General features: G+C 38.0%; 1 protein-coding gene and 1 long non-coding RNA gene across 5 annotated transcripts in view; both read right to left on the bottom strand.

Moving 5' to 3' along the window:
- Cals (calsyntenin-1) overlaps positions 1-17,455 on the bottom strand; it is a 33,967-nt gene that overhangs the window by 3,370 nt on the left and 13,142 nt on the right. Inside the window, exons 3-6 of the mRNA XM_069046077.1 lie at positions 1,594-1,880; positions 1,201-1,399; positions 823-1,148; positions 24-769 (exon numbers count right to left, since the gene is read on the bottom strand). Of these exons, the coding sequence (XP_068902178.1) occupies positions 24-769; positions 823-1,148; positions 1,201-1,399; positions 1,594-1,880 (1,558 nt within the window). The remainder of the gene's footprint in view (positions 1-23; positions 770-822; positions 1,149-1,200; positions 1,400-1,593; positions 1,881-17,455) is intronic.
- On the bottom strand, positions 3,078-17,453 carry LOC138129784 (uncharacterized). Of its 4 annotated transcripts, none has more exons than XR_011159383.1 (4): positions 7,704-17,453; positions 7,550-7,647; positions 3,820-7,503; positions 3,078-3,759 (listed from the first exon to the last, which is right to left on the bottom strand). It is a non-coding gene; the product is annotated as an uncharacterized lncRNA (long non-coding RNA). The 4 variants fall into 4 exon arrangements; XR_011159381.1 differs by having other exon boundaries at positions 3,078-4,464; positions 4,544-7,503; XR_011159382.1 differs by having other exon boundaries at positions 3,078-7,503; positions 7,704-8,254; positions 8,313-17,453.

The following is a 17,455-nucleotide window of genomic DNA, read 5'->3' as shown; positions in this document are numbered from 1 at the left end:
CATCAAGGCCGGGTGGTACTCACCCCCATCCTGAAGTCTTCATACTTCCTCGCCATGTTCCCCGTGCCGTTGAGATTGATCGAGGGCGTCTGGGGCCTCAACACCATGACGTACGTCTGCGCATCCGGCACCTTGACCGTCTTGCCGTTGTCGCAAGTCACCGTCGTCGTCAGCCTGAGATTCCTCCTGCCGGGAGTGGGGAACTCCCTGCTGTTCGCGTATCCGATCTTCCTGACCAACGTCTCCAGATTGGTCCTGTTGTCGCCCTCGACCGTCACCTCCGTCAGGTCTGAATTGGTCAGCAGCTCCATTCCCGGCTGCAGCAGTTCCATCGCCGGCACCTGCAGACTCTCCTTGCACTGGTGCAGACAACTCAACACTTCCGGTTTCTCGGTCTCGCCGACCAGCACGCTCAGCCCGGCGAGGTACCCTTTGAGGTGGTGCTTCATCTTGTTGTCGGAGCCTTGCCAGCAAGCTCCCACCGTGAGCGTCGTGTTGATGCCCTTGGTGGGGTGCAGCGGCCAGTCGTCGATCACTTCCGGATTCTTCTTCTCCGAGCGGAAGATCTGGCCGTCGACGAAGAGCTCGATGTCCGGGAAGCGGACGTTGACGGCGTAGTGGTGCCACTGGTCGTCGCACACCTGCGGGATCTTCCAGCGCCACTCGGCCGGCCTGAAGATGTTGAGGTCGCCTTCGGAGAAGTCGCGTCTCAGCAGCAAGATCAGGCGGCAGTTGCGGACGAAGAGGGCGTAGTGGTGGCGGTTCATTTCTGCAACAAATCGCAGAGTTACGGCGCGCTCACCAGAGGTCAGAGCGACTCACTGTGGTCGTCGGCTGAGCACAGGATGTGCTCCTTGAGGCGCTTGTCCTGTCCCTGGTGCTGGCCGTGCCTCATCCACGTGGCTATCGTGAACGTCGACGGCAAGTTGTGGTCCAGGACCGAGTTAGGAATGGACACGGCGGTGCTGGCGCCGTCGAACTCGAACATCTGGTCCGACTCGTGGCCCTCGTCGGAGATGAGAGGCTTGGTCCATTCGGCCCCGACACCGGGACTAGGGAGGAGATCTATCGCCGACGGGGAAGCCCCGCACAGTTTGCGTTGCGACTGGACGCTGTAGGTGTCGCGGTCGCAGCCCTTGCCGATGTGTCTGCAACATCTCGAATGAGCACAAACGAACGCCGCAAGGTTTGTGTGCTCACCTCGTTGCCAGATCGACTCTCGTCCTCAGCTCCCTCACGTTGCACGGGACGTCGCACAGCTCCAGGCTGGCAGAAGGGAACAACTCCTGCTTGCCGGTTGTGGGGGCGTAGTCGACCCTCTCGGGCAATCCCCGCCAGCCGAGCCGACACACTCGGTTGACTTTGATGGTGACCATGACGGGCAAGCTCTGGCGCATTCCTGCACAAGCAACCGTCTCGATTGTAGTGACAGAAGACAGCCACGTGACCACAAACATGTGGTCTGATCAACGACTCGACATATTATACAACCGCCTACTATATTGTACCGAGTCACGTGGTGACAACCGTACGATCCGATCAACGACTCCGCTCTCATGCACCTCAACATCGCGGTCTACACTTTGTACCCACCGCAATCGTAGGCCACCACGCTGAGTATGTGGTTGTGGGACCTCTCGTAGTCCAGAGGTTCCGTGTTCCGGATGATCCCTTCCATGTCGATGACGAACGGCTGATCCGAAGTGAGTATTTCATATTTGCAGACGTCGCCGAACTTCGGCGTGCAATCCCGATCGGTGGCCTCGACTCGGACGATCTCGCTGTAGATCCTTCCCTCGTCCACTTGTCTGACGTAGCTCGGTTCCGAGAACGTGGGTGCGTACTCGTTCACATCAGACACTGTTATGTGAACGGTGGCGCTGCAATAACAACAAAAAAAATTAATACGTAAACGTGACAATAAACAGAGATTAAGCGATGACGCAATCAGGTCGGCTGGTTCGAACGCGAGTCGAGATTTAAATTCCCACAGGTCACACGTTCAAATTTAGCGCTCTGACACTGAGCGACCAATCAGATCGAGGGCGCGTGTGGCTCCGCCTAGCAACAAATTAATTTCTACAAAAATTTCAATACACCATTGACAGTTCATTGCTTAAAAGCCAATTTACTTCATGTTTGTCGATTTTGCTTTCCAATAGTAAGGAAAATTAATTTTCATTAAACCAATAATTACAAAATCTAAAATATATAATTAGAAAGTTGGTAATAAAAAAATGGGAATTAACTTTCTTTCCTCGAATCAACCAACATCTCTTGCCGGTGTCGAGGACAAATAAAAAAAACGGCACTTTGAACATATTCTAACAAAAGGTGATGAAACTAAAAATAATGACTACAAGAAACGAAAACAAAAACATGCCGTTGTTGATCGAGCGCATCCTGTCGGGGTAGCCGTTGGTGGCAATCAAATCACGTTACTTGGCAAACGGTTATGAAGTAATCCCGGTTCCCAGGTACTGAGGGGACATTAGTAACATATGGACGAGAGCAATCACGCTCTCACGTGGGCATTGGCGGTCTCCTTCTGCGGGCGGGCTGTATACACTGCACACTGGGGCTGTATACACTGCACACTGGGGCTGTTACAGGTGCGACCAGAACAATCCCGGAATGTAGCGCTCTGAAGACGACGCCCGTGGTTGCAGCCCCTCGTCATGATCGAGTTATGGGGGAAGAAACCCCCCCAGTAAGTCACTGTATACTCGAGATTTGTGACAGATGTGTCAGGTGTTATCGTTTACATCTTTGTATCGTCCCAATTGAGCTTACCCGAGTTCGGATCTCGGATCTATTAATTGTCAAACATTGGGTGGATAAGGCCCTTGGGCAAAAACCAAGTCTTACAATAAGCAAAATTCTTGGTGTTGGCCACAGACAATTAAACTATAGTAAGACGTCGCATTGCTACCCAATTTTTGGAAACACGATTCCAGCGCGGCGCGAGCAGTTGGCCGAACTAATTTTATAAAGCATGCTTGATGGAGTTGTTTAAATTAGTAATTTTGTCCTCATTTAATATTAATTTCAAAGAAAAAAAAAAAAAAAAACTGATGTCACTGTCACAATCTCAAACATGTATTTCCTCCGAAAACCTTTTTTCGCTACAAGGGAATAACAGTTCAGTTTGTATAAACTGTAACAAGAAGCTAAAGAATCACAAAGGTTTGAAAATTCATAACAGCAAGTGCCATCCTCAAGTTGAGTCCTCGCCGCCTGCTAATACAGTAGCACCTTCAACTTCAAGCGGTCTTCCTGGATTCAACAGACTTCTTGGTAGATACTTCAGACCAATTTATAGATATGCTGCAGATGATAGTGATGAAGATAGTTATGAAGATCCTAAAAATACGGATACAGATGTAAAATCTGGTCAAATCATCAAAAAATCACAAATATCTTCTTCAATTCAAGACTTTGATGGTAAAATAGCTTGCCCATTTTCACCTAAACACCTCTTTAAAGATCAGAAACGACTCAAGACACATATTGAAAAATTCCATCAAGAGCAAATAAATGACGTTAGTAATAATGGATTCGCACCAACAAATTCTATTAGTGAAAAATTAATGGCGTATAAACAAAAAATTCATACTGTAAGAAGAATTCCGAAGGGAGCAAGATATTCCTCAGCTGATAAACTGTCTTCTGTCATCAATTATTGCGTCAAAACGAACTCAGCTGTTGCATGGGAAAATTTGCTTCTTTTTTCTTACAAAGCATTTAATATCAACGAATCTAATACCAAAAACTTAACCTCTAAAATCAAGCTTAACATTTCAAATTTTAATAACCCACCTTCAACAAATTCAAAATCAAGAAAAAATATTTCTAAATCATTATCAACAAGGATCGAAGCAAAAGTCAACGATTTTGACATCAAAGGAGCAATCAAACTATTAAGCTCTGAAGATTCATTGGCCTCATTTGATGATACTGTATTTCAAGCTTTGAAAAAGAAACACCCAAAACCTTCCCGTCATCTTTCGTATCCTGATCCTCCTGAAAATAATAATCATAATCTGTCTTTAAACGAGTCAGAAGTTTTAAAAGGCATCAATTCGTTTCAAAACGGCTCAGCACCTGGAATCGACGGAATGCGACCACAGTTCTTAAAGGACATGATTTCCTTCTCCGCTGGAGAAGCTGGTAAAAGAGCTTTGACTTCATTAACTAGCCTTTGCAATTTTATCCTCGCTGCTAAGATTCCTGAAGAAATTCAGCCAATCTTTTATGGTGCATCTCTTTGTGCATTATCAAAGAAAGATGGAGGTATCAGACCTATAGCTATTGGTTGTGCTTTGAGAAGACTAGTTGCTCGCATAGTTTGTGTTAACCAGAGCAATCAAATTCAATCATACTTAGCTCCTCACCAACTTGGTGTTGCTACAAAAAGAGGCTGCGAAGCAGCAATACATTCAGTTCGTACATTTATCAACATTCCTGAAAATAGAGATAACATTTTACTTAAAATCGATTTTGAAAATGCATTTAATTCTATCGAGAGAGATAGTATGCTTACCCCAATTAAAAATAATTTTCCTCTTATATATCCGTTTCTATACCAAAGTTATCGGTTCCCTTCTTTGCTTTTTTTTGGTAATAAAACAATATCATCAGAGGTTGGTGTTCAGCAAGGTGATCCTTGTGGTCCAATGTCTTTTAGTATTACAGTTCAACCTTTGGTCAATAATTTACTTTCGAAACTAAACATTTGGTATCTAGATGATGCCACTCTTTCAGATTCGCCAGAAACTGTATTAAACGATTTTCATACTATCATTAAAATGGCTGCTGAAATTGGTCTTAAGGTGAATACAAGCAAATGTGAAATTTTCTTTTGTTCTCAACGTATCGACTCAAGTATTGTTAGTAAATTCGAAAAAATATGTCCAGGTATTCGTATAACTTCAAAAGATGACCTTCAATTATTAGGAGCTCCAATTTTTGAAGAAGCTCATGTCCATCATTTCAAAATCAAACAACATAAATTGAATCTTCTTATTTCTCGACTCGAACAAATTAATCCACATGTGGCTTATTTTCTTTTAAAAAATTGCCTTTTTATTCCAAAAATGTCATATTTTCTGCGTACTTGTGCTCTTTGGAAATTCTCTTCTTTACTAGAAGATATGGACTCTTTACTCAAAGAAAGTCTTGAATCTATTTTAAACATTTGTCTAAATACCAAACAATGGTTACAAGCAACTCTCCCTATTTCTTTTGGTGGATTGGGTATTCGTAGAATTTCTGATATTTGTCTTCCGGCTTTCCTTAGTTCTTCTCATGGTGTTCAAGATCTTATGTCTTCTTTACTCCCCTTTATGGATATTAAGATTCAAGTACACTATTATGAGGAAGCTTTGAATAAGTGGCTATCAGTAAATAACGAAACTCCATCTACTTTAAAAACTCAGAAATCCTGGGATTTGATAAATATAAAAAGAATCATTGAGAGTGAACTTCAATTTGACTCAGATTTTGACAAAGCACGTTTTAAAGCGATCCAACAACGTGAATCAGGTGCTTGGTTACATGCATTTCCATCTAAGAACATCGGTACTTGTTTAGACAAGCAAGATTTTCAAACTTCTGTTGGCCTTAGACTGGGTTGCCGTCTTTTTGAAAACCATATTTGTAGTCGTTGTTCTATGCCAAACGAAACTGGTTTTCACGGTCTTAGCTGCGTTAAAAGCTTGGGAAGAATTCCAAGACACAATGAACTTAATTCTATTATTCAACGAGCCTTATCATCCGCTCATTTTCATTGCACCCTTGAACCCAATGGTTTATCTCGTGATGATGGCAAGAGACCAGACGGAGCAACCCTTATTCCGTGGTCAAAGGGTCAACGTCTTATATGGGACGTTACTTGTGTTGATACCCTAGCGTCATCATACTTAAACCATACATCAATGTGTTCTGGAGCCGCAGCAGAAATTGCATGTGTTAAAAAACACAATAAATATAAATCTTTAAAATCTGCTAACTTCATCTTCAAAGCTCTTGCTTTCGAAACTTTAGGTCCTTGGTGCAAAGAAGCAAGTTCCTTTATTGATAACGTCGGTTCAAAATTAATAGCTGAAAGCGGTGATTTGAAGGCGAAATATTTCCTTCGCCAACGTATTTCTTTGGCTATCCAACGAGGAAACGCAGCCAGCATTCGTGGTGCCCTACCTGAGACTACCCCACTGGAAGAGATTTATTTTTTATAGTTATATTTATGTATGTATATATTTATTAAAATCAAATCATGTTGAAATAAAAATATTGCTAACAGAAAAAAGAAAAAAAAAAAAAAAAAAAAAAAAAAAAAAAAAAAAAAAAATTTCAAATGTAAAATGTCTTTAAAATGCACAACGTTTTATTAATTATAAGAAAAATTAACAATAAATGAATTAAATTAAAAACTAGAACCAAAACTAAAATTAAATATTCTGAAAATCCCCATTTTCTTCGTAAGTAACATGTCTTTGACGATTTTTTTTTAAATTCTCTTCTTACGTCCTGCAGTTTTTTTTAATAAATGATCAAATTGATTGATGCATCCAACAATTTTGTTTTAATTTCCAGAAAATGGCTTTTACAAATAAACCATGAAAATTAATTTTTCATTCTAAGGCGATACGTAATTTCTTTCCAATACTTCTTTTATTCAAAAATACACTTAGATCGTAAATTTTGGCAACACAACACACAACTCTTCTGTTATACATATATACATAGTGGGTCGATAAAAACGGTACCAATTTTGTACGCTCATATTTTCCTGAGTTATTATCTGTTTTTAATGAGTAATATACCAGTGAAAAGCTTAATATTTATAGAAAAGGTTGTTGTTGTCAAGAACTCAAAAATTGTGCGTCACAACATGCAAAAATTCTCTCAATTATAAGTTTTACAGATATGGTTCAATATGCTCCCCATTTTTATTAGCTACCATTTGCAATCGTCTTCACTAGTGATTGATGGAGCAACATCAACATCGCACCAAGTGGCACAAACAATCATATACCTTGAGCTGAAGGCTCCTGAACAATTAACGGAATGCTGGAATCAGCTACCTCAGAGACAAATATGTAGCTTCTGCAATTGGGGACGGACAAAGACGATTACAAATGATAGCTAATAAAAATGGAGGGCATATTGATTGAACCATATCTGGAAACTCATAATTAAGATAGATAATCTTCAAAACCAGAATTTTTGCATGTCTTCATGTTATGACGCACAACTTTTGAGTTAGGACTATCTCTGCACAGCAAGAGGCCTTCATCTTTTCTATAAATATTGGGTTTTTCACTGGTATATTAATCATTTAAAAAACTTAATAACTCAGGAAGATATGAACGAACAAAATTTGTACCGTTTTTTTCGGCCCACTGTGTATTTTAGTTTCAATTTTAACTTGCCATGCTCCTTAAAAGAATAGGTACCGGGGGCACACACTATTGTTTGGTTTCTTTTTGTCTTGAATTGAAACTGAAAGTATAACTTTATTAAGAAGTTTCATCACTTAAGTTTTTACCTTTATAAATTACGTAGCAGATTCACAAATTGCCCAAAAAGTAGAAAATGCTATTTTTGTCCTTTCTTTATTGTTTTCTTATTGACAATTTCTCAATACTGAAAACGTTGGCTATTGTAATTACTTTCATTTAATAAATGGCACTAATTCCTACCTTTTTATTCACAGAAAGTCTTACCTATATCTTTAAAAAGTACATTTTTATTTTTTTCAGAAAAGTGTCACATTTGACAAATATTTTTTGACTGTTTTAAATACAACGGTAATAGTCGAAATTTTACGAATAAATACGACGGAGTGTTTTGGCCAACTGCGTGCGGAGCAGCACCGTCGAAGCTATTCCAACATTATTATATGGGATTGCAGTGTCTTACTATAGTTTTTCTAACACTAATATCTTATACTGTTTCCATGGTGCATTTGAGCTCACACCTTATGTTTCCCATAAAATACGCTTGTCTCTATAAAACACGTCGTCAATAGCAACGTATCTTATAGAGTCATAAAATACGCTCACACACATCATTCAAGTAACATTTTATTCATCATTTTTACAGTAATTCTCACAAAAGTGAAAAGTACAATTATTGAATTGGAATTGCCATATTAGCTTCGTGCTCTTGTTCCTAACATCTTCTTCTTTAACTTCTGCTGTTTCATCCAATGCAAGTGCCCGGCCATCGAAAATGGCAATCTTTACATTTTCTTCAAATGATTCTTGCCGTAGTGTGAATGAACTTTTAATGAAGTTCTACACGCTTACCCCATATCAAGAAAAGCCAAAATGACATCTTCCGTTACCTCCCTGATACTTTTTTTTTTATTGTTCCGGCCTTGAAACGAAACATACACCTTTTCGTATGCACTTTTAGACTTCATTGGTAACAAATTGCCCCTTTTTTATTATTTCTTCTGGAACGTTTTGGCACATTTCAACGATGAAAATTGTTTTTTTCCAAATTTGTTGATATTATTACCATAGTACCCACAACCCGCAACCTCCGCATTTTGTGTATTGTGACGCGCCTCGAATAATTTCTGAATTTATTAAAATTTCTGATAAGATGTTAGTGTTAGAAAAAATCTTGAAGACAACGCGTGTTTTATAGTTTAAAAATCTCGATCTATTAAATCCTCGCTCCCTGCGGTCGCTCTGATTTAAACTACGATCTCGATTTTTAAATCGTCTATAAAACCCTTGTTGTCTTAATAGCTATTAATTGTCTGTGGTGTTGGCAAACATAAATGACAGATTTTAGAAAAATTGTTGTATTTCGTGTGGCAACCAAGCAACCGGAAAGCTAACCAAACTAGGTCGCAAATTAAATACACGACATACGTCGCTACTTCGCTTGATCACTATTGTACAAGACGTAACACTGAGATATTTTTACATATGTTCGTAACCTAACCAGATTCCTTTATTTTTTTATTTATGGTCAATATTGATTAAAATTTAGCATCTAATAAAATTTTAATAAGCTTCCTTTCGAATGCCGACGATCGATGATAAACTGTTCAAATATTAGATTACTGGAACTGTGTTGTAGGGAGAAATCGACGACATCGCTCTGCTAATACGAACTGATTACTTTTATTCGTCGCAGGTTTTTACTTTTTTTACAAGTAAAATGTTGTATACTGGCAGACACAATATTCGGACACCCAATAAACCTAAACCAAGTACCTACAATTATGTTAACAATAAGCAGTATCCACATCCATAAATCACTAACTGCCCCTGGAATTTTACAATACGGTCTATCGTAAGAAATTCTTATAAGCGTGTTTGCAATCTCCCATTGATTTACAACCAACCCACCCTTCCTATTGTGGGACTAATTATGGGCTCTTGGCTTGGGTTTATTGGGTGTCCGAATATTGTGTCCGCTACAGTAATTCGACTGCAACGACTTTACCATCCATCGAACTATGTATGTATTTCTGAGAGTGATTCAAAAATCTAAGAACTTTTTTGTTTGTTGTTGTGCTGATTTTACGTTGAAGTGGAAGCAAGGAGAAAATTCAAATGGGTTTGGTGAATGCCAAACAACTTAACGTACCCCGAGATTATAAAAGCATCTTGACGAGTGTAGCGTGGCATTAATCCGACATCAACGTTTAAGAAATAAATGTAAATCGGTTGCACACTGTCCACTTTAAGCGTACATTTTGTTTGACAGAATAAAATCTACAACCTGGATGAACATTTATGGAGGTTTTTGAACTCATTTATATCGGGTGTTCATTTAAATTTATCCTCAAAGTAGGCGTTGAAGAGTTGATTGTGAACGCACCACGGATTACAGATGACGCATCAGCTGTTCCCATCTAACCTCACTTTTTGCGTTGCTTGTGTTCTTACTCTAAGGTTAACAATAAAATTTAATGCAAATGTTTAAATTGTCCCGGGACAACCATTTGGCACTCTCCGACACTTTGTACACTGGGCTCAATAATGTCAGGGTTTATTTGTTCCATTTCATCGCGAATTCTCTGTCGTAAATCTTCTAAATTGTTTGGTTAAAATAAATCTACTTTAAATAAACCCATATAAAAAAACAATTCCCACCAGTCAAACTTTGTGCAAATGAAAATTTTCCTTACCCTTCAGTTATACTAAGACTTGGCGCGACCTTGACGCGACCTTGAAACACAACAAGAGTGAAAAAAAAGGCATTTGCAATTAAAAAAAATTGTACCTCAAAAATTTAAAATGTCATTTTATTTTTTGACAGAATTTTTTAAATATTTTTTCCGAGTTCTACATGAAGCCAGTAGCTCGTGGTTAAAATTATGCTGGGACACTCTGTATAAATCAAAAAATACTAGCAGGTAACTTTGCCAACCCTACTTTTTATCCAATGAACAGGACCAAAATTAAGTTAAAATGTGTTCGAAATTTTGTCCTGTGAAAAATTGAAAAGAAACTGACAAAAATCAATTGTTAATTTTGAAAATTTCCCTATTCTCTTAATTATCAATATATTTTTTTTTCTTTTTGGGACTACCATAGGCACACTAATTATTATTAAAGAATCTTACTCAGTTCTTCTTTTTGAGACAAGCCGAATTGCTGAAATCATGGCAGTTATTTGGAAACTTTTTTCACGAATGTACCTAATTGCTTATAACAAGCTTAATTATTGTGGTTTTATTTGCTTGAAATGTTTTTTTCATGTTATGTCAACACATGAATAAAATTGTCTACAAAAAACCGACACTCAAGTTTTAGTTAAAAAAATCCCTTAACCATTCAGTATCACTCGTCGACTAGCGAGCTCCTGTTAATAATTAAAACATTTGAAATCTGACATAAATATCATAGAAATGCCAGCGTAACTCATGCCACACAATAGTCCCTAAATTATTTCATAATTAAATCTAATTAGATTTTTGAGTTTTTATGAAATAAATGCGACCAAAGTAGAAAAAATAGTATACAGGGTGCATCCTAAAAAACGCCGCAAGCCATATCGCCGTTATTTATGGCTTGATTTAAATAAAACAAAAACTGGAATAAATCACTTTAAAAGCACTATAACCACAACATAGACTAATTTTCTTTCAAAAAATAATTCAAGGTCAGATGAAAATCCACTTTGTTTTTTCAAATAGCTTGGTACAAATATATTTTTATATTCCGATTTTGAAAGAGATAATTTTTCTGAATCCAACGATATACCGCATGTTAGAATGCCATTATTAGTAACCGAGAAAATAAACAAATAAAATAAAAAATAAAAAAAATTTTCCTCGAAAAAAGTCACGTTACTACGGAAAACAATCCTAAACGCAATATGTATTTGTTACACGTTCCGTCATATTATTTTTTGTTTCTGTTCTTCAGAAAATATTGTTATTGAGTTTAGGATTGTTTTCCATAGTACTCGTATACCTGATTTTTTTCGAAGGAAAATTTTCCAATAATGCTATTTTATTTATTTATTTTCGCGGCAACTGTTAAATGCATTTTAATATGCGGGATATCGTTGATTCAGAAAAATAATCTCTTTCAAAATGGGTATAAAAAAGTATATGTACCAAGCTTTAAAAAAAAAAAACAAAGTTCTGTTGAATCACTCCTCACTGCGTTCGTCGTGCCCCAATCAAGTCTCATTTCTTTTGTAACCATGAGAATTTTGATTTTCATTATTTAATTTTTCTATAACCATGTAACTTTTTTGACAAGTTTCTATCACAGCAGAAAATTTTCGCCCTTACCCATAAGCAGGTATACATTTTGAGAGGTAATTTATTCCACATTTTAAATTAATTTTTAACGATTTAACGATTTTTTTAAAAAATTCAAATAGAAAAAACGTTTAATTCAACAAGCTCTGTTACGTGCTATAATTAACACACGCATTTTAGATACACCCTGTAATTTTTTTTTTTAAATACAGATACATAGTTTTATTATGCATTAGCCTTATTGTTATTTTTTTTTCTTGCACTGCAATATTTTTAAACCCTTAAGCGGGGACATCATGATTGCCATCATTTATCTTAAATAACTGGTACAGCTTAGTTAACTCCTGAGCAGCTGTCCCTTCACCACATCGTCCTTGAAGAACTTTTCTCTAAAACAAGTCAATATTCACTACACAGCGTGTTACTGTGTCAGATTCTAAATTCTTGAATACTAAATGTCATAAACCCAAGTACAAGAATACCGAGAAAGTGATCTTTCGTTGTGTTTGATTTTCATTTGTACTACATTTCCTGTGTCCAACATGTAGGAAATCAATCACGTCAGAATGACATTTAATGCCTCCTGGGCGCAAATATTACCGAAAACCTCCACCCCTGTCGCTAACGTCGCACCGCCAGTCGTACCAACGGCGTCATCTCTTTCGAATAATTCCGGTGACGTTCGATTCTTGGGAGACGTCGCGAACTGAATGTAAAAAAAAATCGTCTCGGAACCTCTGGAATAACCCAGACCACAACAACACAAACTGCAAGTTCATCCACCATCAAAAAACGATAATCCCGAGCTGTTTCTGCGTCATATCCTTCGTATAGAGCAGGTGCGGTTTACTGAAGGTCTTAAAGAAAATCACCGGTGACAGATGGAGATGACCTGTCTGTATCCCTGCGCCCCTCTATTCGTATGCGGACCGTCTCCCTCCGGTGCATCCTCCGCTTTTAATCGTCGCCTGTACTAATAAAGGAAGCCGTCGAAGACACGACGAAAATATTTATCGGCCGGATTAAACCGGTCGGCGTGTGTATGGCCGACTTTACACCACTCCTCTCCTCTCCAGCAGTATTTTTTTTTTGGTTTTCGCTTCAATATTAATACGTCGCAGACGTTCTGCATGCCGAAACATTTATTCGACGACGTTCCATGAATTTTTCGTGCGGTTTTCGCCGCCTCAAGGCCGCCACCGAATCGGGGTGCCACTCGCTAAACAGATAATAAACGAGCCTTAGCTAATCTCGTCCGTGTTTATTTACACTGGCCGCAATTAACGCCACATAAAAGCGCAGCGCTATCTTCTGCTCAGTTGAGGTTAGGTGAAAAAAAAAATTGTTATCTCAGGCGGGGGACGAGGTGGTCCCGGTCCGATCCCTCCCTTTTTTGAGTATTTTTCTTATCGGCTTCGTGTCCACCGACCTCGATCATTAATTATTTCACAATGTTTCAGGGTCCGCTTGAAAAATCCATAAACGACGAAACAAATTCGTAAGCGACGGTTCTTAAATCATTAATTATGACGTAACGGAATGGTGTAAATGGGAGTTGGGGAGTTTTAATATGGATTTTCGACGGAGTAATTTCATCGATTTTTCAACTAACGACGACCGGGGGAAGGCTTCGAATTGCGGGAATTTACGACGAGATTTCGACCTGGGGGGTGGTTCCGACGCCGACTTCGATGCACTTCCGTATAAAATTACGAAATAACGAACCGATAAAGGCGGGGACGCCAGATCATTTTTTTTGCAAAACGAGGAAAATCGAGTCCGGTGAAGGGTGGCCCTGCAAGATTGAGGACGTATTAAAAAGCGCACCCTCACGACAGCTTTCGAAACAACTACAACAAAGAGAAATCGAGTTGTCCTTCTTCCACTTTGCCTACGTCGAGGATTGAATGCAGCCGAGGATAATTCACTTGAACATTTGTAAAACTTGTCATTTTGTTCGTTCATTTCTTGTTGGCAACTTCTGAACTGACAGGTTGGAATTTCTATTTTTCCGAGAACGTATATTCGGGATATTTGCAACGGTGTCTTATTTGATAAAATATGAGTCGTTACACTTTTCAAATAAAACTGACTAAATCGTAAACGTCATCTTTCTTCGCTTTACATAGCACGGAAAAAATGTGGGGAGTAATGGACGAAATGATCGCAATTTCTCGTCACGTTGTGACCGAGTGGCTAAATAATTTCGCAGTAGAATAATAGATATTTTCAATACAAGTGAGCAAAGTTGTGCATTTAATCACGAGTACGGAAGTTGGGCGTCCGAGCCGAAGGCGAGGCCCCAACCGTACGAGTGATTAAATGCACGTTTGCTCATGCGTGTTGAATCTGATTTTTTCATAAAATAGAGTCGCGGAATCGCGAAATTAGCCGAACAGGGAACTCACGAAAACAGTTTTTCACAACAAAACGTGGATCAACAAAGTTTCAAACAAAAGAGGTTATGTTGTTAGGCATTGCGTGTTTGTGATCGGTTTACTGATTTTTGTTTAATCAGTGATACCAACACATAATGCATTTAGCATGAATTTTTCCAGAAGTTTACCCCAAGCAATTTCAGGTTTTTTCGTCAATTGAAATCTAAATAACAGGTTAAAAATTTAAATAAGTCAAAAATAAGACAAGCTTTAGATATTAATAGTCAGAAAATATTTTAAAAACAGATTTAAAAAACTTTCTGTACAACATATTTGGCGCCTTCTATCGACAAACTCCCTAAACATTACACTTTGCTCACTAGTGAGAAAATATTTTTTCCTCACTAGTGATTCAATTGCCATCTTTGCTCACTATTTTCAGTGAGCAAAGACCGCTGAAATTCAATGATTATGGAAAAACATTTTATTGTTCTTTTTCGTGTTGAATATTTAGTATTTACTCAAAAATAATGCATTTTTTATTACTTGTATTTACAGTTTCACGTTAAATACAACAAATGTGTAGTTTTTGTTCTCACATTTTCTGATTTCTACTTAACGGAACTCACAAGAACAGAATTGAAACAGTTTAAAATTTAAATTGATGAATTCCTCGACAAGAAAGGATGTTTTTTTTTAAACTTAATTTAACTTTTGCACATTACATGATTCGAGATTCGCTTTTCTTAATTTCTAAATGATGCAGAACAGGAAATGTTATGTGTGAGGCTTCACACCCTCCTGATTTAAACTCAATTGGAAACATGTGGAATCGTGTTGACGGTTTCATTAAAGAACGGAATGAGAACAGCAATCTCTCTCCAAGAAAAGCAATCATTTTATAATTATTTTCATTTCATTGAAGACTGGTATATCACATCATATTGCGACTGTTCAATCTGCACGGCTGATTTAAAAAAATTAAAATTATTTATTTATGCGAAAGTTTTATTATTTTAAATGTTCAAAATGGAATCTTTCGTGTTCTCCTGGTTTAACATTTTTCTTTGTGGATTTTTTTTTTTGCAAAACTACACAACAAAGCTCATTTTGTTGCAAAATACAACATCCTTGATTTTGTAATATGTATTAACATCCAATTAAGTTATTTGTGTATCAAGGCCAAAAGTGCATCTTTTTCGTCTGAGTTTTCTGGCCGAGGCGCAGCCGAGGCTAACATACGAAAGGACAAAATCTATTTTACACTATCATTAAAAAACCATGTAAGTACTTGCTTTTCAATCAACATTATGCGTCAAAGTGGGAATTCTTTCGCAACGTGAAATAAAGTCCTTTTTCTATTTTGCGTTGATAATAAAAATTTCAACAAACTAAACAGTACAACTGAAATCAGTATCGTTCATTAGATCAGTTTCCTCCATTTATAAAGCATTAACAGCTAACGTTGCTGATAAGTTTTTTTTAACATTATACACTTCACAATATAACTGTCAATGTCAACATTATCAATTTATATTAGAATCATGAAAATCGATACATCCATATATGATGGGACATTAAATATTTAATGTTTTAAGGGAATAACATCATTATTAACGTAAAATAGAAAAAATTGTCCAAAAACCAGTCGAATTCGTGTGCTGACATAAAACATGCTCTTATGAAACTTGTTTTTTAAAACATGTACTATAATTTTATATTTCGATAACACTTGCACTTAATTTGCTATGGAATAAAGAAAACACAAAATAAATTCCTGGTAGAATACTTGGCAGTGCTGCATCGTCGTCTTCTTCATCATCAAATAATTGTCAAAGAAATCTAAATGTGTGTCAATATTGTGTCTTGAGTTAGGCAATGGTGTATTTTCAAGTTTTATTAATTCATTTTTTTTCTTTACAAAGACAATGATGTTGCAAAAAATTATGTGTAAAGCACTTTTACACGTGCGATTACAATACTTGCAGTCGTGTGTGTAAACTTCTCACTTGTAGAAAAAAACTAGTGCTTTATACACACGTGTGGCATAAATGACTACATATTTTTTATTTAAATAAATCATGAGTGAGAGACTGCCGAGAGTTAAATTATGTTTATTATTTTCATCACCTGCAAAGAAAATGTAAATTTTACTTTTGCGGACATTATTATTCTTATTTTTCTCCTTTCTCTACTTTTATTTTTTTAAATAATTTCTGGCAAATATCTAAATGAAAATAATTGACAAGTATTAATCAGCTTAGTAACTCGACCAATTTTTACTGAAGATGCTCTTTGTTATTACTCGTTCCTCCTTTCCACCGTGCAAGTGCATTTTAAATTCATTCTTTAACCCATCCACATCTTTTGAACAGCGCTTTTACAAATCCCCTCGAAACCCTTCACCGCCAGATTCGATCGTCATCTCCATACCCCCCGCACCTCCGCGTGCGCATTTTCCTGTTCCGCTGGAACTGCAACCAACTCTATTCCGCTCACGTATCCGCCTGATCCCTGGGCTCCGCCACTGGCGAGCCATTTCACACGAGTTGACCTCGTTGCTTTGGACAGATTTAAAAACACGACTGACTCACTCCTTGGACAAATTTCAGAACTTGACACTAATAAGATAATGCCGGGCTGCATTTCTGTTATTAGTCACTTAAAGGTGTCCACACCCGGCCGAGTGGACCGGCAACCGACGCAATTAATAAAAAGAAAACTTTCGATATTTTCGGATAATTAATGAGAGCGCTGCTTGAGTGGACCTCTCCGGAAATAATTTTCTTTCGGCGCTCGTTAAAAAAACTTCGACGGGGGAGACGGACGAACCAGGTGGGGGAGGTGGGAAAGTCGACGACGACGACGCCGACGGAATTTTTATTGAAACTCTGTATTAGTGGAAGAGGTATGCAGTAATTGATGTTTATGGTATTGCGGCACAGACGACGACGTCGAACGCCGCCCCACAACATTATTTTATTAAATTCCGACGGATTCCGACAGCGATTTTGAAATCGGACGATCACCCTGTATATAACTGGGTGATTAAATTTTAACCTCGATTCGCCTTACATAACACCCGTGCTACAATCCCCTCCGAAACGTCGAGATTCAATTATTATTTTTTTTTATTATCACTCTCTTTAAGGCCCCCAAGGTTGGCCTATAAATAACACCGACTGGAGTTACACAATTAACCTTCTTCCTCCTCTTTTTCCTTTGCTCTGTCCAGTGGCGTAACTAGGAAGCGAGACGCCCCAGGCAAAATACCAAGTCATTGGCGCGCCAATGGATCAAAAGATACTCGTATTTCTTTCATTATTATTATTAT

This window comes from Tenebrio molitor, chromosome 4 (genome assembly GCF_963966145.1).
Source record: "Tenebrio molitor chromosome 4, icTenMoli1.1, whole genome shotgun sequence".
NCBI classification, from domain to species: Eukaryota; Metazoa; Arthropoda; class Insecta; order Coleoptera; family Tenebrionidae; genus Tenebrio; species Tenebrio molitor.
Note: the sequence above shows the minus strand (reverse complement) of the source record. Positions and strands in the feature narration are given on the sequence as shown.